This window comes from Papio anubis, chromosome 6 (genome assembly GCF_008728515.1).
Source record: "Papio anubis isolate 15944 chromosome 6, Panubis1.0, whole genome shotgun sequence".
Taxonomy (NCBI): domain Eukaryota; kingdom Metazoa; phylum Chordata; class Mammalia; order Primates; family Cercopithecidae; genus Papio; species Papio anubis.
Window position 1 is genome coordinate 151,458,548 of NC_044981.1, and position 26,410 is coordinate 151,484,957.

General features: G+C 44.1%; 1 protein-coding gene across 11 annotated transcripts in view; it reads left to right on the forward strand.

The window, feature by feature from the left end:
- FYN (FYN proto-oncogene, Src family tyrosine kinase) overlaps positions 1-21,680 on the forward strand; it is a 210,241-nt gene extending 188,561 nt beyond the window's left edge. For 10 of the 11 annotated variants that reach the window (XM_003898298.3, XM_017958404.3, XM_009206262.4 and 7 more), the window contains 2 exons: positions 7,830-7,961; positions 20,499-21,680. In XM_003898298.3, coding sequence (XP_003898347.1) covers positions 7,830-7,961; positions 20,499-20,707 — 341 coding nt within the window. In that variant the 3' untranslated portion in view covers positions 20,708-21,680. Of the gene's footprint in view, positions 1-7,829; positions 7,962-8,049; positions 8,178-20,498 lie in introns of those variants that run through there. The other variant, XM_021937971.2, reaches the window with a different exon arrangement.
- Positions 21,681-26,410: the final 4,730 nt, after the last annotated feature.

Sequence of the window (26,410 nt, forward strand, 5' to 3'; positions counted from 1 at the left end):
AACACATAAAGAACAGGAAGTAACTGAGTCAAGTAAGACTGTTTCTATTTGAGGCAGAAGTGAAAAACAGATTACCTGGCCACTAGGGATAGAGGGACTTCGTTTACTGGAATGTGGTCTGGGGCTTGGGATGGGCCATCCTGACATAATGACTTTGGGCAGTCATCCTGTTGGCACTGAAAAACTGAGAGCATCAGTCAGGCTGTGCTGTCGTATGAAAGGAAGATTTTATTCCTATAACTTTTAAGAGTGAAGAAAATTATTAGTTTATTACACCACTCTATTGTTACTCTTTGTGTTTAGTTTGATTAAGTCTGTGTAAAGGAAAAGAATGACTTTGACCGTCAGGGTGTCAGATAACTTACTGCCTGGCTGGACCCTTTAGCTAGTTAGAGCATTTATTGCTGTTTAACCAGCCTTAGGCAAGTTGCTATGAAGAAATATGTGTCTCCAACCTCAGTGGATTTGCATTCTGTTGAAGGAGATTTTTTAAATAACTTATGAAAGAACTAGTAAAAGGACACAGAGGAGACATGGACATGGTGGAACAGTGTATAGCGTTTATGCAGTCAGGCTCTGGCGCCTTAGGTTCAAATCCCAGTTCTGCCATCTACATGTGTTCTTTGTTTGGCACATTCCTTTCCTGTCTATGTTCCATTTTCTCATCTGTAGAACAAGACTATTCCTGGTATCCACCTCATGTGCACAGTGCTTTGCATGCCTGACTCTTAGCAAGCGCTGAGTGTATGTTTAGCTATTGTGGTAGCTGCTATTATCAAGCATTAAACTGTTGTTTCTAGCACTAGGCGCTAGGTGTATTGGAGAGATTAGTGAAGGCTGGAGTAATCACAGGTGATTTCATGAAGGAGGTGGGACTGGAGCTGAGTAGGCTTTAGCTAAGCAGGTGAAGGGAAAGAGAGCATTTCCAAAACCAATGTAAAAGAAACAAGTGTGAGCATGCTAAGTGCAGGACACAGGTTATAGTAAAGCAAACTGAACTAGATTAATTGTGTTTGGGGTAGCAAGAACCAAGTTAGGTCAGGCACGGTGGCTCACACCTGTAGTCCTAGCACTTTGGGAGACCAAGGCAGGACGACCCCTTGAGCCCAGGAGTTCAGGACTAGCCCGGGCAACATAGCAAGATCCCATCTCTACAAAACATAAAATTAGACTGGGCGCGGTGGCTCATGCCTGTAATTCCAGCACTTTGGGAGGCCGAGGTGGGTGGATCACCTGAGGTCAGGAGTTCGAGACTAGCCTGACCAATATGGTGAAACCCCATCTCTACTAAAAGTACAAAACTTAGCCGGGCATGGTGGTGTGCACCTATAGTCCCAGCTACTCAGGAAGCTGAGACAGGTGAATTGCTTGTATCTGTGAGGTGGAGGTTGCAGTGAGTTGAGATCGCACCACTGCACTCCAGCCTGGGCAACAGAGCGAGACTCTGTCTCAAAAAAATAATAATAATAATTAAAGTAAAGTAAAAATTAGCCAGGCATGGTGGTGCACACCTATAGTCCTAGCTACTCAGGAGAGGCAGGAAGCTTACTTGAGTAAATCCAAGCAAGAAGAGCCCACAGGGGAGACAAGCAAAATGCTTGGAAAGAAAGGAAGAACATGGGGAAGAATAAACTCAGAAAAATAATTCATGCATTTTTCACATAAATGTTTGAGCTTTGCAGGTTGGATTATGCTAAGTTTTACTGCTTTGTTACCAAGATTATTGGTATTATTCAAATGTGAAAAGTGTGCTAAAATAGTACAAATGCACCCAGAGCCACTCGTTAAGTAAACATGACAGAAGTGACAATGGAAGCATCATCTACCCAATTGCTAATTGCTGATAGACACCCATGGGCCTTGAAATGTCATGATGCTTTTGAAGAGTTTTGAAAAGTCAAAACACTTTTCCCATTCTGTCTCATCATAAATCATTCTCAAGGTAATGATGTGTTATCTTCCATGTTTTAAAAGACAAAGGAAAAGAACGATATGGGAAGTCATTGCACTTCTGCTCACAGCCCAGTGACTTTCTGCGCTTAGGATGGAATCCAGAATCCTAGTGCAGCTTACAGAGTCCCACAAAATCTGTCCTTGTACTCCGTCTTCTTATTCTCCATAGCACTTTATTGTAGTTGACATATGTAAAAGCCATTCATTTATTTTATCTCCCTCAAACTAAGCTTCTAGCGCCATGACTGCCAGAGACTGCATTCACTTTCATCCTCCTGGTACCAAGTGCAGTGCCGGGCACTGGGGAACACTCCAGAAATACTGGTGGTAGGAAAAAGAGAGAACAAGCCAGCCCAGCAGTGGTGGGTGTTTGTGTTATTTCTGTGGACAAACTTTGATAACTGAATAAATCCACAGCCCTCTCCTTTCTCTTGCCTGAAGCATGGATGATTATTAACTTTACTTTAAATGAGGAACACCAGGGTTCAGTGAGGTCGAAATGGTTGATGTCTAGTCACTTGCATTCATCCCAGTCTATTAAGAATTTATTCTTAATCCAGTCTATTAAGGATTTTCCACTTTGTTTCACTGTCAACTCTCCCAAGGCCCCTTGCCACTTTGTCTTTCTGCTGATGTAACTAACCACCCCCATCCCCAGCTGCAGCCCCAGTGAACTAGGCCCCCTTGTCCTCAGAGAATAAAATGTGGGGCTCCCTCACTCAGATACATTCACTCCGACCCAAAGGGGATCTGAACACACTTCCTTTGGCAGTGAAAATGCAGGGTTCTCCAGGTGTTTTAAGTTTCATTAGTGTGTGGCTATTGCTTTTTCATTTCAATTCACAATTGTTAGACTCTTAAAAGGGCATCCAGACAGTGACCCTGGTGCTGTCATCAAGGACAAGTAGAGGACTCACCAGAGGGCAGGGAACTGATAATATGCTCTGTAAGGAACTGTGGTTATTCAGCCAAAAAGGGAAGGGCTGTCCAGCTACTCATTCATTCATTTAGCACCTGTTTATCAAGTGCTTTCTCTGCACCAGACACTGTACTCAGTACTGGAGATGTGCTGGCCATCCGGGAAGACATGCTCCAGCACTCAAGCACAGTATGTATCTGTGGACAGAGACAGCCTTCAGACAATTCATGCATTCATTGCACTTTAATAATAACAGCTTCATTAGGCAATATTTACTGAAAAAAAATAGTGACAACTACAAAGAGGGAGGTGCTCTGGCAGCATAGAAGTAGGAAACCTACCCCAGTCTTTAGTGATCAGGCAAAGGTTCCCTGTGCAAGTAACACTTTGGCTAGGAGCAAAAGAGGAGTAAGAATTAGCAATGGGGTAAGGACTTTTGACAAAGGAAATAGCCTGTCCCTGAAGCAGGTAGGAGCCTGGCATTTGCAAAGCAGTCAAAGAAGGGCAGTGGAGAGGTTGTAGAGGAGAGAGGAGGGGAGCAGAGGAGAACACATCTGGGATGATAAGAAGCAGCTGGGGAAGTAGGTAGGTACCAGATTATGCATGTGGATTATATTAGAAGGCTACTGTAGAAACCCAGGGTGGGCATGCTGAGCAAGTGAGGACTAGAGGAAGGGTAGTGAATTCAAGAGTATGAAATGGTCAGGATGTAATGGACCTGACACGGGCACGGACAAAGCAGGAGGGCACAGAGATCATTCAGTAAAGATGTATTGACCTCCTTCAATAGGCAGGCCCTGTGCTGGGATCCGAGTGCACAATAATGAAAAATAGAGTGTCCAGGCGAGGATGATTCTCAGGATTCTGTTATCACCAACTGGGTGGTTTACAAAGTCACCAAGGATTGAGAAGCCAAATTGTGGGGAAGATAAATTTTGGATGTTGCATTTGAGGGGCGCTGACTTGTATAACCAATTTCCTTCTCAATTGTCTCTCCATTGTGATGATGGAGAGACATCCATTAGAGAGAACTCCATTGTGATGATGGAGAGACAATTGAGAGGGAAACTGGTTATGCAAGTCGGGGACTCAAGAGAGAGTTCCCATCTGGCGATATAAATGCAGGCATCATTGGGTTCAAGATAGTCGTTGGAACCACAGGAGTGAATAAGACCGCTGATGTTACACAGAGTTTGTGACCACTCATTTTGTTTCTCAACAGAATTCAGAGAAATAGGATTGAGCTGTATATCAGAAGTCATTTAAAATATCGATATATTTATTCATCACAGGAATGATTCAGCCTAAGGCTAACTGGTCTTATATATGTTCCTGGGAGTTAAATGACTAAGGTACAAAGATCCTCTTACCTGGAAGTTCTAGGACATGGGCCCCAGTGACAACACCAGGTTGTCAAGTTTTCACCATGACAGACAAGTCAAGGTTTCAGCAATGGCTTGGGAGTTTGGTAATATTTGCAAATAGTACCTGGAAAACATTCAGTGGAAAAGATGCTTCCAAGTGCACACACCACACACACACGCACACATATTATGGCCTTTGTGTATTGGCTTTAAAGAATCCTAAACTGTTAAGCTAATTCAGTAAGAAATGACAGACTGGTCACTTCTTTTTTTGAATTCATGTAAACATGGAACAGACACACTAAGTGTTACAGTAAAGCTCAAGATAACAGTGACATAGATGATCATTACCTGTATAGTTTGCTCTGTTCCCTCTAAATAAAATGCGAAGAGGAGAAAACTGTTTTCATATCTAAATCCTGCTCCCAAGCAGAAGAATTTCAAAGAGTGAATCAGCTAGTTATATAACAATACCAAGTTAACTGCATTGCAGTTCTGATGTTTTCTCCATTGTTCTGTAAGTCCATACTACTTAGAAGACCACTTTGATTCTGACTTTTTGCCTGTCAGAACTTTACTTTCAAGGGAAAGACAACATTTACACCCAGGAGATCCTTCCTTCAAGGTGTCTGAAGTCTCCTAACTTACGGAGCCCGCTGCAGCAGCCCTGCAGCAGGGACCCTGTGGGATTGTATAGGTTATGTACTACACAACCTTAGGGATGCTGTTTTCATAGGCTGGGGTTTTACACTGTGCAACCTGCACGGTTAGTTGTAAAGACACCTGCCAAAAATCCCCAGTTAACTCCTCCACATTTACAGCTGCATTTTAGGGCCAATAGCTTTGTACCCTCAGGAGATGGGAAGCCAGGATAAGGGGAAACAGAAGTAATGAGATGTGTGGAAGAGGAAGCAGGGATTAGCTCTTTTCAGTAGAAACCGCAGTTAATCATTAATACCTTATTGCTGCTTTGATTTAACCTTTTGTCTTCCTTGAAAAGGAAAATGAGTTATCTATAAAGAAGCTTATTTTGTCTAAAGTGACTGCTATTTTAAGACAGAGAAGAAGCAGGAGAAGTTGGACAAATACATTATTTTTTATTCCTCCAAATACATTATAAATACATTGTTTGGTATAAATATATTGCTTGTCTTAGAAAGAAAATTAATACAAAACAAATTTAAGTAAGCTTAGTAGTCAGACCACATATCTACAAATGACTTCCTTTCAAAGATTCCTTACATTTTGCAGCCTTTGTTTTAACATTTTTTGAAGGTTTATATATTATAATCCTTATTGTAGATTATACAATGAGAAAATAATAAAGCAGACTAATGCAACTGGCTGATATTGCTGTTGGTTTTTTTAATCTGAAATTTTGAAATCACTTGGAAAATCTAACATGACTGTATCCAAATTTTAAATAGTCGCTTTCAGCAACACACACACCTTCACCAATGTCGAGTGATTCAAAGAAGGGGAAAAACAACTCCTTTGGTTGTCATTTTATTTACAGGATTTGTCTGCACAGCAGAGACAAATGTTCCATTTACTTCAGAGACGGTCAGAGATTTCCAAGCCATTTGGCTCAAGAGATGGTTTAAATAGGAATGAATGTAGTATACCTTTAATTCTCTGAAGTAAGAGAACTCCAGCTGAGGTTTGGTCCAGGGCACAGTCTGCTCTCAACACTGAAGAAAATCTATCACATTAATCCCAGTGGCTCAGAGTCCAAAGCTGCGTGAACAGAATACTCAAGGATAGGAAGTGTGAGAAGAATGCTTTGAAAGAAACTTTAAAAACAAAACGACTATTCAGAGAATACCAGGTCTTATGTGGAATCATCTAGCACGTAAGGAAAGATATAAATAATTATGCCTGAGAAACATAACTAATTAAAAATAACTCTATGCATAAAAGGAAAACTATAGAATAACTTTTCTGCTCCAGTGTTAATGTGAGATGCCTCATAATGAAATAGTAGGATTTTTTTTTTTTTCATTTCATTTCACACAGACACATGAGAGATGGAGAGGAAAATTATATTGCCTGAAAATGCCAGGGTAGATTTACTAAAGATGTTATCATATGCTATATTTAAGACAAAAATCTAATTGCTGTAATTTATCATACCTCTGGCTATTAAAACTGTGCCAATTTAAATATTTTAATCATTTGCCACTTTTGTACATAGTGACTTTTTATAGAAGATTCTATGAAACATTCTGATTTTGTCAGCCTTTGTATGATTTTTAGGAGCTCCTTAAGTAGAATGAACATGCTTTAAACATGTAGTTGTGTTTCCATAAGTAATAAAAATTCCTTGTGTTTTTCTTTTAGTTTGTTCAGTAAAATACCTGGAACTGCTTTATAAATGTTTGAGAGCACAAGCTGCTAAATCCCTTTTATTTTATTTTATTTTATTTTTTTCTGAGACAGACTGTTGCTCTGTCACCTAGGCTGGAGTGCAGTGGCGTGATCTCGGTTCACTTCAACCTCTGCCTCCGGGGTTCAAGTGATTCTCCTGCCTCAGCTTCCTGGGTAGCTGGGACTACAGGCTCGTGCCACCACACCTGGCTAATTTTTGCATTTTTAGTAGAGACAAGGTTTCACCATGTTGGCCAGGCTGGTCTCGAACTCCTGACCTCAAATGATTGGCCCGCCTCTGCCTCCTAAGGTGCCGGCATTACAGGCGTGAGCCACTGCACCTGGCCTGAATCCCTTTTAATTCCCTGCACACACATCAAGCTTGTAGAAAGCAAGGTGGACCACGCCCTTCCTTTTGCTTTAGAGAGAAGATTATTTTAATGATCAGTTAAATTTTTGAATAAAAATTACTCCACTGACTGACATGAATTTGCACCTTGGTCTTCAAAAGTCAGAGACTCATAAGACAGTCATGGAGGCAAAACTGCTCTTTAAAAAACAAACATTAAATAGTACTCTTTCTGGATGGTGGAAGAAAAGGTGGTAAGAAAGTGATCTTACAGTATAGAAGAAAAAAGTATCCCGGGAGTAAAGATGGCCGCTACAGGGAGAAAGAATGGAGGAAAGACAGCAAATGTGGAGAGAGAAGGAGCTGGAGGCAGATTCCTTTCCCTGCTGTGGGTGTGGGAGGCCTTTGGGAAATCTAACCCATTTCAGCAGAACACATGGGCTGCATCCAGTTGTCCCCACCCTGGGAGCCGCTCTGTGTCTTCATCTGGTTTTGTGTACCTGGTGAGACCACACTATCTTACATACCAGAGGACTCATGAGAGCAGCATTATGACTAAATCCTGTCTGTGTGTATTAAAACATAGCATTATTTCAAAGTTAAATATATATGTATGTTTCCTAAATCACAAGAAACCAGGGCTTCTTCCCCCCTTTATTGAGGTATTAAGGTGCTTTGAGCTGGATTCCTTAGGGTCACACAGCCAAGACCAGACCCTACATCTTCCCAATCCCAGCCCATTCCTGCTTCACCTCCTTTCTGTCCTCCCCTCTAAACCTGCTCTCATGAAAGTAGTTTGCACGTGCCTTTCCCTCGCACACCCCATGCCCAGTGCAGCGCCCTCTGCCTGATGAATAACCAGGTGTTCGTTCTGCAGGTGCAAAATTCCCCATCAAGTGGACGGCCCCCGAGGCAGCCCTGTACGGGAGGTTCACAATCAAGTCTGACGTGTGGTCTTTTGGAATCTTACTCACAGAGCTGGTCACCAAAGGAAGAGTGCCATACCCAGGTAAGAGCAGGGCCTCGCAGACGTGGGCCTGGGATTGGAGGCTTTTTTGACACCATTTGGGGAAACTTCATCCACTTTGCTTTCTAAGCCCCATCCTCAGCTTTCTGCTGAGCTTGAGTTTGAAGAACACGGCCAGGTATTCAGCCAGAGAAAAGCAGAACTGGGAGCCACCATGTATGTAGACAAGCAGCCACCGTGAACTGTGTGTCAGGATTCATGTAAGTAGCAGCTGGTCTAAATGCTTCAGTCCCCTTCCAGTTCATAGAATCCCTCCTGTCTCAGTAGGAGTATGTGTCTGTGGTTCCCAGAGCAGAAATGTCACTGGCAGTGCCTCTGCCCAAATGGAGTTTGCAGACACGTCTGGGAAGGAGAAGGAGAAAAGCCCCACTGCTTTTTGATTACACTGTAGCACTGACCCACGGAGTGAGCCTGGGAGGAACATGCCAGGACCTGTTCTCTCCGCAGGACCCAGCTCCAGATGGCCAAAGAGAGCAGAGGCACATGCGAAGTGCAATTTAGAGCCACTCACTGCCTGTTGCTGAACAGTCAAAACATGTGATAGCAAAGCAAGTCTAATGTAAAGAAATCGGAAATTCTTAGACTCTGGAATGTTTCTGGATTATCAGATTGATGCTTTCCAAAGGAAGCACGAGTTTGGGTTATCCATGCTTAAATTGATGAATGTCGACAGATGGTGACATAAAGGACACCCATGCCATTTCACCTCCACGCTTTAGTGGTTACAGCACAGGGACGATCTGCTTTTTTGAAATGTTAAGGACATATTTTTCAGTTACTGCTGAGTGAAGAAAGAACATAGCTCCCCCTCATTCTCTGCCTAAGAAAGGAGCTTAAAGGAAAAAAACAAACAAGAAAAAAAAACAGTGATAGAAACGATAGTGAAGATTAATGAGGAATTTAGGTCTCCTGCAAATTCTGGGTTTGTAATCATATCTTTGCAGTCAGAGGAGCCAGCGAAGGCAGATTAATTTGTAATCCCTTTGTTCCTTTTTTATGATTGTTTCTGGTCATCTTCAGAGAACACAGAGAGGGGCACATCAAGATAATCTCGTTCTGGGTTGGTGTAGCCTTGAGACTCCTAGGAGAGCCAGGTTGACATGGAGGCAAAATTGACAAATTCCCGGTCTCTGAAGTGCCGGCACTGGGCGTTTAGAGATGCGGGTGTAAGTCAGTTTTATTGATGCTGCAGTGACTGCTGCTGCCGGCATGCACACACGGGCAGACACTCCAGGAATCGCCAACCAGCACAGAAGAAAGGGCCGCCCTGGGGGATGGAGCATAGCGTGGGTGTTTCTGCATCGCTTCTCAAAGGGGGAGATGTGTGGGTCTTGGGACGGTGAAGATGTGCAGGTGTCTCTTCTTTATTTCTTGTCTGAATTTTGAGCTGATTTCTTCCTGATCCCCCCAGGTTTATAGTCACCCTGTGTGTTAAATGCAGTCAGGGAGGAAAGGTTAATGTTGTTTGCGTTGCTGTGAAGCCTTCCCTTGCAGTAAATACAAAGCAGCTTTTTGTTACTCAGAATCTCACACAGAAACCAAGACAAAGGGCTGGAGCGGGGGTGGGGGGAGCCTGGGAGAAGGAAGGCAGGTGCGTGTTTCTCAGGGAGTCTTTTGTCAGGTTTGCTTTTAGCATAAAGAAAATGGCCTCGTTTTAACTCTTAGACCAGGATTCATTCATTCAGCGTAGCTTCAGTCACTGTGAACTGTGCCAGGCATTTTCCTCTATCCAGGAAATACTGCAAATAAGACCTTCATACTCTCAGCAAGCCTTGATTAGTACCTGCCTCAGGCTAGGCATTGTCAGCACAGTGGGCAAGTAAATACATTTAGCCCCTGTGTTCGTGGACATTACAGTCAGATAGATAAAATATGCATCAAATCCAGGAAGAAACCAGCCTTCTTTATTCCTGGTTTATTATTAGAGGGAGTCATCCTGAAGGGATGGATTACTTGGCTTTACCTACTATGGGGCCTAGATCTTCATTCTGATAATGGGGTCAGGGACACCTGATCCAGGTATCCACACACAGCAGGTCTGAGAGGGACTCTTCATGCCGAGTCCTGTGAGGATGGCAGAGGAGTCTGAAGTGAGAACTAACTCCAGCGGCTCCTGCAGAGAGAGCTGTGAGCAAGTGCTGGTCTGCAGTGGGCTGTGAGAACTGCCTCTAGCTCTGGAGGAGTGCTGGAGAGAGGGGGCTGTGTAAGGAAGGCAAGTAAGCCAGACCTTGGAAGGCAAGCAGGGTTTCCTCAAACCCAGAAAGTGGGAAAGCATCCCAAGGTCTGGCACGTGGGAAGGCACATAGGCCTGGGAGGACCGTTCCAGGGATCACAGGATGAATCTGAGAAGATGCCACGTGCAGGGACACACCTGGAGATGTGACTGGAAAGGTGGCCGAGAGCCTGCGTTGGGGCCTCGCTGGTTGGCAGTGGTGACCAGGGAACTGTGTCCTCATTGGGGGTGCCATGAGCTGGTCCTCATTCAAAGAAAACCACAAAAAATTGTCCCCAGGCCTGTTCCTACTCGTGGGTTCTTTCTGGGTTTTGTTTTTTAACATAGCTATAATCCTATTTAATTGGGTTTGTGAATCCAACAGAAAACTCTCCTTGAAGGAGAAGCTTTTACAGAGGGATTCCAGTTACAGGATTATTATCCTAACGAAGGATAATAATTCCTAAGGAATAAGAGGTTTCACGAAGCTTCCTTCAGATGTCACTGTGAAAACAAAGAAGGACCTTCCTCTCTGCATTCTTGCTATTTGTTGGTGTGGCAAGTCAGTCAGTGTACGCTCACTTCTCAACTTCCCATGTTGTGTCTTTGTGCCTGTTGCTAGTACCCCAGGACGAACTCCAAGTCCCGGTCCGTCATGATTTCCATTCTGCATTTTGATGCAGTAGTAATGTCTCGACTGGCTAGAGTATATTTTCAAGTAATGCTTTTTTGGAGAACAGTAGATGGTGGTACATTTTTCTGAGTCTTCCATACCTGAGAATAGCCTGCTGTTTCCTTGATACATAAGAAAGGTCCTTTGGCTGGTAGGTGAAGATGGAGGTGCAGGAGAAGGAGGTGACTTATAAATCGGTTTTATAAAAGCTTTCCAGGCATCTTTGCCCAGCGTGAAAGAAGGCCCAGAAGTGACAATCCCAGAAGGAACTTATGTTGGAGTATGTGAGGTGTGACCAAATAAAGGGCAAAGGGAGGCGGAGATGATAGAACATTGGCAAGTTGTGTGAGAGGAATGGACAAAAAGGAAGGGAAGAGGACAATCTCAAACTGAATGAGAACCTTGAAGCCGAAGGAGAAAAAAATACTGAAATACGATGCTGAGATTAACAGGGGGGTGGTGGAGAAAAGTTACATCACCTTACCAGATGAGGAAGGTTGCTTTCAAGATGTGTAACAAGTATGGATGCAGTTCCAAGGAAGAGCTCCATCAGTTCCCTGCTAACAGCCTGACCAGAATGCATTCTCTGCATTGCAGGCTAGCTTGCTTTTCTGCAAGCAAGGGTTCAGAAGCATTCTTTACCTCAAGATTAGAACTGATTTCATATTGATGGATTGTTGTGTATGAGAAATAAAAACACTTAAATAAAAGCAGTTTTCTGGGGTTGATGCATAAAATCAGAGTTATGCATTTTTACCTGTCATTTCACCTTTAAAACCGTTCTCAAATCCTTCTTTTCCTCTCTGCTTCCAGTTTCTCCCCGCCTCCCCACCACCCACCCACCATTCTACCATTGTCGCCAGCAGAGTTAGTATCCCAGAAAACACAGACCTGGTTGTCTCACCCTGCTAGTTAAAAACGTCCACGGCTTCCCTTTGCCTTCCAGATAAATCCTAGAAACCGTAATTTTACATAGTTCTTTATAACTATTTTTCTGCAGTCATTCCACAAATATTTATTGCGCACCTACTACATGCCAGGCACTGTTGCAGGCACCAGGAATACAGCAGTGAAGCAACAGACAAATGCTGCTGCCCTCATAGACTTCCATTCTTCTTTGAGGAGACAAACAATAAACAAAGATAAAGAAGCAAAATATAGCTAGTAACAGCTAGGGAGAAAAATAAAACAGGGAAGGGGAGAGAGGGGAGAGTGGCAAAGGAGCACCTCACTGGTCAGTAAAGACCTGAAGGAAGCAAGAATCCAGCCAGGTGGGTATCTGGGAGCAGAGCCTTCCATCAGGGGAAGGGGAGAGGGCAGAGACCCTCCAGAACCACAGGAGGCTAGCATGGCTGGAGCAGAAGGAGCAGGAGGTCCCAGCAGCCCCAGGGGCAAAGCAGATAAGGCCTTTCTAGCTCATGGTTGGAATTTTTGCTTTTACTCTTAGTGAGATGGGAAGTGAGGGGATTTGAGCAGGCGAGTGACATGATGTGACATGATTTCTCTCTTGCTGTCTTCCATCCTTCACACGTTACCCAAGACACATCAAGAGATCTCTCTTGAACATGCAATCCTCTCTTTGTGGCTCCTCTGTCTGCCTGAGAACCCTTCAAAGCCCAGCTGAACATCATCTGCTTTGGAAAGCCTTCCCCATGTCCAGACCAAATGGGGTGCTCCCTCTGCTTGCCTCCATGACACCTAGTGTATTTCTGTTGGGCCCCCTGTTTGTGTGTCTGTATTTCTCAGTAGCTTCAGAGAAGGGAGTTCCTTTGATGGGTTCCCAAGGCCCAGCACGGGTCCACCCCATAGTAGACTCTCGGTAAGTATAAGCAAATAAATGAGTGAATGAGACAGAAAAAAAAGAACTCACCTATGAGGTTTTTGAAACAAGGTTTTAAATTTTAGCCCGTGGCCCGCAAAGCCTTTTAACTGTATTCCATTATCTTCACACATAGATACATATTTTCCCAGCCACAAGGTAGCCTCTGTCCTCAAAGTTGTTCTGGAAAGTTGACCCTGTGATCATTTCAAACATCATGTTCCAACACTATTCTAGGCAAAGTGTCCTGGCCATTCTGTGCCCTGGCTCTTAACTGAACAGCTGTTTTGTGGATTTGGCAGGACCTGGTAGAGCAGGAACCCTTTATTTATTTATTTTTTCTTTTTTTTTTTGAGATGGATGAAGTCTTGCTCTGTCACCCAGACTGGAATGCAGTGGTGTGATCTCAGTTCATTGCAACCTCTGCCTCCGAGGTTCAAGTGATTCTCCTGCCTCAGCCTCCCAGCCTCCCAAGAAGCTGGGATTACAGGCACCCGCCATCATGCCCGGCTAATTTTTGCAGTTTTAGTAGAGCTAGGGTTTCGCCATGTTGGCCAGGTTGGTCTCAAACTCCTGACCTCAGGTGATCCATTCTCATTGGCCTCCCAAAGTGCTGGGATTACAGGCGTGAGCCACCACGCCCGGCCAAGAACACTTTCTTAAGCAAACCACACTTATTCATTGGAAGCACTTTCAAATCATTCAACAGGTGACTTTCTTGAATACATCTAGTTGCTTGATAATGACCTGAAGAAGTAAGGAAAATTAATGAAACTGGTAGCTCTTTCCTTAAAGAATTCCAAGTGCCACTCTGGTCCTCCCTCCGCCTTAGAGACCTGAACCGTAGATACATTTTCCTCTGTGTTCAAGATAACAACAGGAGCAGGTTTTTCATGGGAGAGGAAAGGGTTAGGACTCTCCAGCCAGGAGGAGACTGGGAAGCCGAATGAAAGCTATCATCTTAGCCGAGGCTGCAGTGTCTCTCCCTGGCTCGTCCACAGTCCCTGGGGTTTTCCTACAGCTCATGATGTTCCCTCCGAGAGGGAACCCTGCCTGGAATGCCCAGAGGTCATGCTGTCACCTCCCCCTACAAGGTTTTCCTTGGCCAGCATGTCGGGTGAGAAGAGGAGGGAGACCAGCAGAGAATGCGTGTGAAGAGGGCGGCCAGAGAGGGACTTTCGGCCCCCAGTCCTGTGTTCCAGCCCCAAGTGCTCCTTGGTCTCAGGGGTGCAGTTCCAGGGCCTTCCTCATGGGCACCCTGCCTCTCTTTTTCACTCCCTTTTTTTTTCTGGGACAAAGGAGTTCTCTGTGATACTATATTATCAACTTCAAATACAGAAATACCTGGTATTCAGTTACATGAGTAGCTGTCTTTCTGTGTGTATTAATACAATGGGCTGAATAAAAGCCGCTGTCCTGAGGTTATCTGGCAAGATGGGGAAAGAAAAACAAAACAAGTCATTATTGTACCTTCTCAAGATAAGTTCTTTATTCTCATCCACACTCTTCCATCAGCTTCCCTCTGCCCAGAATTTTCACAATGATCCTACACTAAAACCTAACTCGGCGTCACGGTTGTTAACCAGTACGATAGCAAGGACACATGAGAATCTGTTAATACAAGCACATGCGATGGCGCAGGCTCATGCTGAGCAAGCACCATTAACACCCCTCCTCCTTCCCAGCACCAGCACAGCCCTGCTCAACAGACGTGTAAACACAGGGCCTTTTCACAGGGTTTATGCACAGAAGCAAGGGGAGCCTCAGACCCAAGGCCTTATGCGCAACGTTGTGTAATTCCCTTTGAACAGACAGCTCAGTTAGCAAAAGGAATTTGGATATCTGATAACCTAAACATCATTCCCATTGTTAAAGTGCTTAATTATTCACATGGCACAAAAACCCAGGTTTTGCAACCCATAGTCAAATCCAGATGCAAACATGGACAGATAACAGTTAAAATCCCTGATTGTACGGATATGGCCCATCTGAGATCCATATTGGGAAGCTGCACAAATGGAAAGCTATAAAACACAAACACTCTTCTTTCATAAAAGACATTTTTTCAAGTAGCTGAAAGCACAATGAATGTTGAGGTATTTTGTTAACAAACGGATGAGCTAAGTTCAAGGGAAGTCAAGTCACTTGCTAAAAGAGGCAAAATTAGAAGTCAAGAAGTGACATCTATTTCAGTGCTCTGCCAGTGAAAGTAATTTTTATTCCTTCCCTATAGAATCTAAAAGAAGACCAGGTATAGCGGCTCACAGCTGTAATTCCAGTGCTTTGGGAGGCTGAAGCATGGAGGATCGCTTGAGGCCAGAAGTTCAAGATCAGCCTGGGCAACATGGCAAGATGCTATCTCTACAAAAAAATAAAAAATAATCAGCCAGGCATGGTGGTGCATACCTATAGTCCTAGCTACTTGGGAGACTGAGGTGTGAGGAGTATTGCTTGAGCCCAGGAGTTCAAGGCTGCAGTGAGCCATGGTCATGCCACTGCACTCCAGTCTGGGTGACAGAGCAAGACCTTGTCCCTTAAAAAAAAATTTATTTCAAAGAATCTAAAAGAAAAAAGGGAAGACTACGGAGTTCATGTACAGCTCAAAGAAGTGGAATAGGGAAGTTTAAACAAAAAGGGAAAAAAAAACACATACACAAGAATAGACACTGTTGGCAACCCTGCAGAGTCAGAGTTTGAAAGTGAGAGTTGGAAACTTGACCTCTGAGTTTGCTGGAGGAAGCCAGCAAAATGATTTAGAAAGGATAATATAATCATAATGGCAGGAAGTGAGTACAGTCCTCTTGGCTAGAGAATCTCAGTTACAGTGTTTGGGGCAGACCAACTGGAAATGATGCTACGTCAGGGACCACGTTTGAAAGCCTAAATCTAAGTTGACAGGAGGTGTTCCATGGAGGCTCTGGGAAAGGGACTCGAAGGCAGACCTCCACACAGTGGACTTACTAGTCTCGCTCTGTCACCCCGCGGTGGCATGATCTCAGCTTACTGCAGCCTCAACCTCCTGGGGTCAAGCAATCCCTCCACCTCAGCCTCCTGAACAGCTGGGACCACAGGTACAGGCCACCATGCCCAGCTAATTTTTGTCCTTTTGGACAGACAGGGTTTTAACATGTTGCCCAGGCTGATCTCGAACTCCTGAGCTCAAGCAATCTGCCTGCCTCAGCTTCCCAAAGTGCTGGAGGTGTTTTATGGATTGAATACTGTTCAGTTGTACCCTATGAAAGTGGCCCACCACAATGGCCTGTTTTCCTGAGTGATTCTAGAGAGACAGCAGGAGAGGCTGCTTGCTCCCATAGGGCTCAAAGGGCGGATTGGAACAAAATTGGACAGTGGCCTCTGTGCTTGCTGGCTCCCCAGCCCCGAGCCTCCTGTCTGTGGGAACCACGAGACACTCATACTGCTGGAATGTGGCTCTTCCCACAGTCAGACACCACTGGCCAGCCAGGACCTCCCCTCCTGTTGAAAAATGCTCTCCCTTGCAGCTCCCACTAGGAAACCTGGAAGGCTAAACTGTCTATGACGTTGTTTCCCTAAAATGTGCCCAGACACTGTGTTTTATAAAGTTTCTGTCTCTTCTTTCTGTCAAGAAAGGAGAAAAAGGATCCCAGCTATTCAGGAGGCTGAGGCAGGAGAATTGCTTGAACCAGAGAGGTGGAGGTTGCAGTGAGCTGAGATTGTGCCATTGTACTCCAGCCTGGGCAACAGAGCGAGACTCCGTTTCAAAAACAAAAGAAAGGAGGAAAAGGAAGAGCATTCCCAGTACTCTTGTCCACCTCCTCAGTTGGAAGTGCAATAAAAAGGTTCTTCTGGCTGGGCGCGGTGGCTCACACCTATAATCCCAGCGCTTTGGGAGGCCGAGGCAGGCAGATCACTTGAGGCCAAGAATTCAAGACTAGCCTGGCCAACATAGTGAAACCCTGTCTCTGCTAAAAATACAAAAAATTAGCCAGGTATAGTGGCATGCACCTGTAATCCCAGCTACTCGGGAGGCTGAGGCAGGAGAATTGCTTGAACCTGGGAGGTGGAGGCTGCAGTGAGCCGAGATCATGCCACTGCACTCCACCCCAGATGACAGAGCCATGCTTTGTCTCAAAAAAAAAATAAAATAAATAAAAAATAAAAGGATTCTTCTCTCTAGTGTTCCCATGTCTCTCAAGACACTCTCCCAACTGCCCTGGTGCCCAAACTCGTGTTTATTCCCTTCCTATTCACTACCCTTCACCTCTCAGGTATTAGGTAAAGCCAATGTCTTGGGGAAAAGTGACTAAAAAGAGGAAATGACAGTTTTCTCTCTAACAAAAATATGAAACCATCTAAGAAGAAAAAAAATGAAATAGACCCATCTTTTTGGTAGTGTGCAGAGTAAAAGCCATTTTAAAAAATTATTTTTAAAAAAACATGATTTTCAAAATTCGTATAACTGAGAACACTATATTTTAAATACAGGTTGAGTATCCCTAATCCAAAAATATGAAATCCAGAATGCACCAAAATCTGGAGCCTCTTGAGCACTGACAGCACTCAAAGGGAATGCTCCGCTTTAGGTTGAGCAGCCCTATGACGCAAATATTTCAAAATCCTAAAAAATCTGAAATTTAAAACACTCCTGATCATAAGCATTTCAGAGAAGGGACACTCACCCTGAATTAACACAATCCATTCAATTTAACTTTTTTTTTTTTTTAAGCTATTGTTTATAAAATAAAAACTAGCCTAAGCCTTGCTGAGGGGGCGTATCTTGATTGCAGTTATTGTTGCAGAGGTACATTGTGAAGAGGCCAGGTCTGTAGGTCAGCCCGTGCCGGTCCTGGTTTATGGATGGTTGGAAAAGAGCTAGTCCCATTCCAGTTGTCATTGTCAGCCAAGTGCATTGTCGAAATATCCCACTTTCCTGGCAAAGCTATCATTGATATATTTCCACTTGGCCCAGTGCGTGGAATTGTTTTCATACGCTTCCCATGCTTTGAGAGGTCTGCGCAGAAGAAAACATGAGAAGAGGAGTGGGGAAGAGCAGAGGGGTTCAGACAGGAAAAGGGGGAGAGCGAGAAGGAGCCTGGCCCTGTGGGTCTGCCAGGGCCCTGCATGGTCCAGCTTGTACCCTATCCCCTGGCCTCCAAATGCCCAGGAAGCAGACTGCCTCGGAAGACACTACATGTTGAGGTTCACGTCACCAAGTCTGCTGTGTCCAAGGCTTGGACCGAGCACTGGAAAAATGACCCAGTGGCCAATTAAACTTTCCACTGGCAGACATTGGATGAAAACTTTATTTTTAAGTGAAATCTTTCCGTTTGAGTAGTTTTTTAATGAAATGAAGCATGTACTGACATGCACTCTGTGGAGAATAGGAAAATGATTAAATTCTGTGCTGCCATTTTGGGTGGCGGCACTCAGAGCCAGCGTCAAGCATTAGGAGGCATTTCAGGGGCTGTACCACCCCCAGAAGGATCTGTCAGGCCCTTCTGCCTGTTTCCCCTCCAGTTCCTGTGGGCTCCTGGAAGGGACAGAGACACAGGAGATTTCTGCAGGTCCAAGCTCTGTCGTTGCTGAAATATGAAACCAAGGACTGTACTGAAAGATGCGGCAAGGCAAATGCTTTGGAGAATGCCAATTCTGCTACGTGATTACACACTCTTCCTTCCTAATCTTTCTGGGCAATATGTATGAAGAAATAGAAACAGTAAATAGTGTAACCATTTCAGGTTTTGTGGCCAAATGAGGTCAGTTCAGATCAGTTCTGCAGTCAAGTGAGTTACAAAAACTTGATGGTGTTCAGAGCTTGTTGGATTGTGGAATTGTGGAGAAGGAAATGCTGGCCTCTGACCGCATTTGTCTAGAGCCCAAGGAGAAGCCTGCCTTTCATTCCCGAGCAGCTCCAGTTCCTCCCTTGCTTCCAGCTCCCCCGCCCCCATCCCCCGTTTTCAGCCGTTGGAGGAGGATGTAGACTAATTAGCCACAGTGCTGCCTCTCCCTCTGCCCAAGCAACTGAGGAAGTCACTGGTAAAGGCATGCATGGCACAGAGGCAGGGACCCTGACTCCTTCACCAAACCTCTCTCCCTGAAATAAGGGGTCGCCCTGACACGTGAGTGAGGTTATTTTACGACAATTGCATTGAAGGCCTACTTCAGTACAGCAGAAATAATATATGAATTTTTATTATCTCAAGAAATGATCATGGCAGAGAATAAGAAAGCATCCTGAAAAGGTCTGGAGAGACGTGCGACGGACGGGCTGTGGTTGACAGCCAGGAGGAGCCAGGATGCACTCAGCTCTGCAAGTAACAACACAACCACGAGGACTGGCAACAGACCCCAAAGTCTGAGTGTTCCCTGCCCAGGGGGACAGGCTATGCTCTGGCCCAGCGCCTCTGGCTGTGCTGACAGGTTTCCAGCTAGCAGGTCACCACCTCCCCTGGAAGTAAAGGGAGCGAGCTCCATGCGTATGGTGTGTGCTTCTGCTGGCTGTAGCCCTGGGAAAGAGGGGAAGAAATCTTGGTTTCTATATGGCTTGACGTCGAGTTCTTGCTCCTGCAAATTAACCAGGTCAGAAATTGGGAGGATTCCAGATGACAGCCTCACCAGCCAGGAAGCAACCAAAGCACAGCACAGCTTGACAGGGGGCTGCCAGAAAGCGATCTGACGAAAAAGGGAAGCAAAACTAGAGAACAGTGGTCGGCAGTAGTTGGGAAGAGGTCAGGACATTGGCCACCCCCTAAGCATGGTAGTTCCTGTAGTGTTAAGGCGGCCAGTGTGCAGGAGGCCGCACTCTCTAAGGAGTTAACGATCTGTCTTCTGTGAGTGCTATGCAGCCCAGTGTTTCAGCAGCTTCCCCAGAGTCAGGAAAACCTCAGATGATGGATGGCCTGGCTGAGGTCATCAGTAGAGATAGGCCCCGGACATGGTCTGTCTCCCCATCAGATTCACCGAACCTCAGGGCAGTGGGGTCACAGGGCCAGACGGTGCCCAGCCACGCTGGCATGATGGCAGATTTCCCACAGTGAGGAACTAGGAGTTTGCCCAAGCATGAGGAAAACGAATTTATGAAGTTCATAAATGGAGTTTATAAATGCTGTAAACAAGGGGCAGCATGCTTTCATTCTGTGTGGATTTTTTTGTCTGCTTTATTCATGTATTTTTGTCAGTTTAATTGAAGTATAATTTACACACAATAAAATTCAACAATTTTAAGAATGCAGTTTATTGAGTTTTGACAAACATAAACAGTCACACCACCCCATACATAATATAGAACAGGGGTTGGCAGATCTGGCTCCCAACCTGTGTTTGTTTTGTACATTTTTAAAGGGTTGTTAAAAAGAAGACGACAGGGATCATATGTGACCCACAAAGCCAAAAATATTTACTGTCTGGCCTTTTACAGGAAAAGTTTGTTGACCCGTTGACCCTGACACGGAACATTCCCATCCCACTTGGAGATCCTTCTGGCCCCTTTGCAGGGATTCCTCCCCTCCCCAGGCAGCCACTGATCTGCTTTCTGTAGATGTAGTTGTGCCTTTTCTAGAATTTCGCATAAATGAAATCATACAGTATGTTGCCTTTTGTGTCTGGCTTGCTTCACTTACATTGCTTTGGAGAGTCATTCTGGATTTTTGCATGTCTCGGTTCTGCACTCCTTTATTTCTGAGTAGCATGGCAGGGTTTGACTCCTGGGGGGGAATGGGGGCACTTCACATGTTTTAGCCACCTGCAGATGCAAAGAAGAAGAAAGGGGATCTGCAAGTGCGGCGGTCAGGGCCTGGAGCCCCGGGGTGCCCACTCTCACTGCCCTTGTCTTTGCAGGCATGAACAACCGGGAGGTGCTGGAGCAGGTGGAGCGAGGCTACAGGATGCCCTGCCCACAGGACTGCCCCATCTCTCTGCATGAGCTCATGATCCACTGCTGGAAAAAGGACCCTGAAGAACGCCCCACTTTTGAGTACTTGCAGAGCTTCCTGGAAGACTACTTTACCGCCACAGAGCCCCAGTACCAACCTGGTGAAAACCTGTAAGGCCCGGGTCTGCGGAGAGAGGCCTTGTCCCAGAGGCTGCCCCACCCCCCCCATTAGCTTTCAATTCCGTAGCCGGCTGCTCCCCAGCAGCAGAACCGCCCAGGATCAGATTGCATGTGACTCTGAAGCTGACGAACTTCCATGGCCCTCATTAATGACACTTGTCCCCAAATCCGAGCCTCCTCTGTGAAGCATTCGAGACAGAACCTTGTTATTCCTCAGACTTTGGAAAATGCATTGTATCGATGTTATGTAAAAGGCCAAACCTCTGTTCAGTGTAAATAGTTACTCCAGTGCCAACAATCCTAGTGCTTTCCTTTTTTAAAAATGCAAATCCTATGTGATTTTAACTCTGTCTTCACCTGATTCAACTAAAAAAAAAAAAAGTATTATTTTCCAAAAGTGGCCTCTTTGTCTAAAACAATAAAATTTTTTTTCATGTTTTAACAAAAACCAATCAGGACAGGTGTTTGTTTTTGTTTTCTTTTTTATAAATATGAATATATATAATATATATGTCCCTGTACATATACAATGTGGGTGCTAATGCGGAGACCGTGGCCAGCCTGGGCCACCAAGCTATGGGACCCAGAGGGAGGATTTTACTGTAAGTCAGCATCAAAGCACTGGTGTTATTCTGAAAACACCAGTGGCCTCATTTTTGGCTTTTGCAAAGCATGAATTTTTTCATTTGGATTGCACTTTCCTGGTTCATGACTGTACCTGTAGACGGCTGTTACTTTGACTCTTTTCAGGAACCGCCCCCCCAGGCTGAATTGACAAGTTCTGTTAGCAGTATTTGCTTCCACTTACTGCCGTTTGTTCTCAAAACTTAAAAATAAGCAAGCAAATGGCTACCGAGAGAACTGGAAGATGGACACCACACAAACTTCTTGTATAAAAATATGAATGCTGAAATGTTTCAGACATTTTTAATTTAATAAACCTGTAACCACATTTAAATGATCTAAAACCCATAGCGTTGTAGTCATGGCAACCTGCTAAACTTTCTCATGCAACTAAAATTTCTGGGGGAAATGAGGGTGGGGGTTGTACATTTCCCATTGTAAAATAAGTGTTTTAAATGTCCTGTACTGCTAATGAATGACTTTCTATATGTCCAGGAGTTCTCCAGTGGAATAACTATGCACTACTTTACATTTCATGGGGATGCACAAAAACAAAAGAGTATTACATTTTTAGTTGCTGTTTGTACCACCTTAAATTACATATGTTTAACACCAACAAATCAAAAATCCTATTTCTATTGAGTTTTTAATACTGACTAGCAACTCTTAATTCCTTTTTTGTTATGATTCATTTGTGAGTTTACATTTTTAAATTGTTTAACTTTCTTAATTTAGTAATTAAAAAGAGAGCATTTTACATTTGAATTTTTTTTTGTTTATTTGTTTAAATCATGGAAGGTACTTGTAGTTCTGTGGTACATCTGTCCCACACCAGATGGTATGGAGTCACCTGGTGAATTTAGCCTTTGTGCGATGATTTGCAAATGACAGAAACATTCAGAACATCTGGAGAGTTCTTTTCCCTCTAGAAAGGGTAGGCTCTTGACCAGCTATTTCAGAGGATCATTAAAGCAAACGTAGGCATACCTTACCATTTGAATTTGTCAGACATTTTTTCTAACTGGAATTTACTGTGTCCTGCTTGTAGGAGAAATAGACAATCACAAGAAGAATCTTTCTTGTCCTGGAGTCAGTATATGTATTTCCAAATGTCCCCCCACTTCTGGAATGAAGGAGCTAACGGAGGAACAACCTAGTGTGGTAGGAAGGGCAGTGGTTGGACGCAGGCTACCTGTCCGCGTCTGGCTCTGTGATCATTCAGCTTCAGGACCCTGAGCCACCTCCTGGCCTCTGTCATTTTCAGGGCCTGTCTGTAAAACTGAAGGGGTTAGATGAGATTCACTCCTTAGATCTCTACAGCTCTAAGATCCTGTGATTCTAAGATCACTGATGCCATGCAGGGTCCTAGAAAAAGGATGGTTTTCTTTGTTGAAATAACCTTTACATTTAGGGAGGGCCTCCAACACTAAAAAAAAAAAAAGAAAAGAAAAGAAATAGGTTTTCTGATTAATCAAAACTTTATGGTGGTGTTTTTAGCATTAATAGACTTGCTAAACTGATAAAATTTTATTTATTTATTTATTTATTTTTGAGACGCAGTCTCTGTCGCCCAGGCTGGAGTGCAATGGCGCCATCTCGGCTCACTGCAACCTCTGCCAGGTTCAAGGGATTCTCCTGCCTCAGCCTCTTGAGTAGCTGGGATTACAGGCACGCACCACCACGCCCGGCTAATTTTTGTATTTTTAGTAGAGACGGGGTTTCACCACGTTGATCAGGCTGGTCTCGAACTCCTGACCTCGTGATCCCCCTGCCTTGGCCTCCCAAAGTGCTGGAATTACAGGCATGAGCCACAGCGCCTAGCAGATAAAATTTTAAAGATCTTATTACTTATATTATTATCACATTATTAGGTAGTTGATTAACATATTCTAGATATTTTTAAAGATAACTTTGCTTTTAATCCTCACACCCCACTAAGCTGGATAATTTGCAAATATTTCTGGAGGATTTTTGTTTATGTTCTGATTCATTCAAAACAATCTGGAAAAAAAAACCGTTTTAAATAGAAATTCTTTAAAAAAAAAAAAAAAAAAGTCTCTTCAAACCAAAGTATAGCCTTTAATTTATCAGTTGAGTTCATGGTGGATTCTCTTATATGAAAGAAAGCTAAGGGCTCAGGCCACCTCAAGGGTACTCTTAGGAAACACAGTGTGCTGTACAGTGAGGTTGCAGAGTGAAAGTAAGAGAGCATCTATAAATACAAAGAAGTCAGAGACTTTTGGGTTTTTTCTTCCAAGAGGCAAATGTGCTTTCAAAAGATATTCCTGAGGTAGACCATTCCAGAGAGTCCCCACACCTCCCAAGTAGCCTCTCTTCCTCATAAGTTGTACAAGCTTAGGGTGAGGAAACTGAATTTGCTGACCAGAAAGTTCTCCTGTTAAGAAAGAAAAGTATCACCTTAATGTCAGGGTGATGGTGAGGAATTTTTTGTCTTCAGTAACCTGGCAGTGAGCAAGTATTCGCTTTGTCCCCTTAGGAAAGCTGGCATCTAGCACTCCTCTGCTGGAAAGGGAGCCTTCCTCATAAACTATTACTTTTTACTTTTTTTTTTAAGACAGGGTCTTGCTCTGTCACCCAGGCTGGAGTGCAGTAGTACAAACATGGTTCACTGCAGCCTCAACCTCCCGGCCTCAAGCGATCCTCCCAACCACACTGGCTAATTTTTATTATGATTATTTTTTGTAGAGATAGGGCCTTGCCGTGTTGCCCCAAGCTGGTCTTGAACTCCTGGGTTCAAGCAATCCTCCTGCCTTGGCCTCCCAAAGTGTTGGGATTACAGACGTGAGCCACACAGCCAACCTCTTTTACTATTTAAAAATCAAACAATAGGCCAGGCGCGGTGGCTCATGCCTATAATCCCAGGACTTTGGGAGGCCAAGACGGGCAGATCACGAGGTCAAGAGATCGAGACCATCCTGGCCAACCTGATGAAACCCCGCCTCTACTAAAAATACAAAAATTATCTGGGCATAGTGGCATGCGCCTGTAGTCCCAGCTACTCAGGAGGCTGAGGCAGGAGAATCACTTGAATCCAGGAGGCAGAAGTTGCAGTGAGCCAAGATTGCGCCACTGCACTCCAGCCTGGCGACAGAGTAAGACTCGTTATCTCAAAAAAAATAAATAAATAAATCAAATAACAAACCTATTGGAGAAGACCATTTGCAAAGTTCAGACATTGTAACTGCAACAAAAGGATTTCTCTTCACTCCATTCTCTGTAGCTCCTGATCTCCTCTGATGATCAGTTCACGGGCTGGGAGGATCAGAGCGCCTAGGAGACAGGGGGTCCCATGCTTTAGAACATCAGGGTAGATAGAGACAAATAATGCATTTGACTTTGCCATAGTCATGACACAGAAAGGTGTATGGGGAACCAGGCATTTCCGTGAGAAAAGTTAAGGATATATATAATCCCTCAAACACAGCCACACTGTTGAAGATTTCCTTACCAGCACCAGGAGGTGTTTACCTGCTTTGAGAAAGATAGGAATCCTCCTGTGGCTAAGTGTTGGCACCAGAGGATTTTATAGTAGCATTAGTGTGGCAAAATATGATCTGCAATTTCCCAGGGGGTCTTAAGAATGTATACTATATTAATTGGAATGGTTCTTTTATGAATCTTGAAAGAGTATGGTTTTCAGCAACAGGCAGAAGAGAATGGTACTAAAGCCCACAGCAAAAGGGATGTCATCTGTTTATTAGTCACGACTCAGGACAAAGAACGTCACGTGCTAGGCATGGCCTAACAAGTTGTATTGGAATAAAATGACCTTTGGTCAGTTTGTTCCTGAAAGGTATTTTAATAGGTTTAAATGACTTTTGTTGACCTTCTTACCACTATATATTATACAATACTGTTGGAATTCAATTATGCTGTCAAAAACATTTGTTAGAAGGGAGGGAGGAGACTGGCTTTGGTTTGGGGGCAGGGGAAGGAAGCTTAAACACATTCTTATTCTAAAAATGATATAGAGGGTATAGATTACTAAAGCAATTGCCAATTACATATATTTTTTTAATTCTGAAAAATAGTTTATAACTACAGAGAAGAAAATAATGAAAAATAGTACCTTTACTGTATTTGAAATATCAAATAGACCTTTGTAATTTATATACACCTATATTCCCAGAAAATTTTCATACATAATAAACTCCTAAATCATACCTCATTCTTTCCCAACATGCAAAATATTCAGAATCCTATGAAGGGACAAATATACCTTTATTTTAAAAGTTAATTCTGAGCACTGAAAATAAATGGTTTTCCAGTGTTGCAGGGACATTCTAACAAAATGTGACCAGTGACAAACAACGGCTTCCTCAACAGCCAGAACGCTGTGCTCCTCTCCATCCGGCTTACTACTCTCCAATAACCTGTTTAATGCCACCACTGTGCTTAATACTACTCTCCTCTAATGTGTTTGCCCTGCCAGATTGTGAGCCCGAGAACAGAAACTTCCTGATTGGCTCACCATTATTCTCCCTGCACCTAAAACAGTGATGAGCTTCTGGCAGATGCTGGCTGGACTGATGGATGGACTGCTAGGTGAATGAGGCCGACTGTCCAGTGGGGTGAATGGTTTACCTTCGAATGACACATTGACCTAAGAACCTGCTAAGCCCATGGGACTGACAGCATGCTGCCCACAGTGCTAGTCCTGAGCATTATGGACGTGTGGCCACCAGTGTTCCAGATATGATTGAAGGCCCAATCTATAGCCTGATACTTCCCAACCCTTTCCCTAGAACTGTCACAATGCCAGTGAGGATAAACTTGTACCTCTGTAACCTGAGAGACAGCATGAAGTAAATGGCACCAAGTGATACATACTCTTATTTTGGTTCCATTTGGCTTTGAGACGGGATCTCACTATGTTGACCAGGCTGGATTCAAATTCCTGGCCTCAAGCAATCCTCCCACTTCAGTCTCCCAAGTAGCTGGGACTACAGGCATGTGCCACCACGCCTGGCCACAGTCTTTGTTGTTTGGGGGTGCAGGGGGGTGACAGGGTATCACTCTGTTATCCAGGCTAGAGTGCAATGATGTGATCATG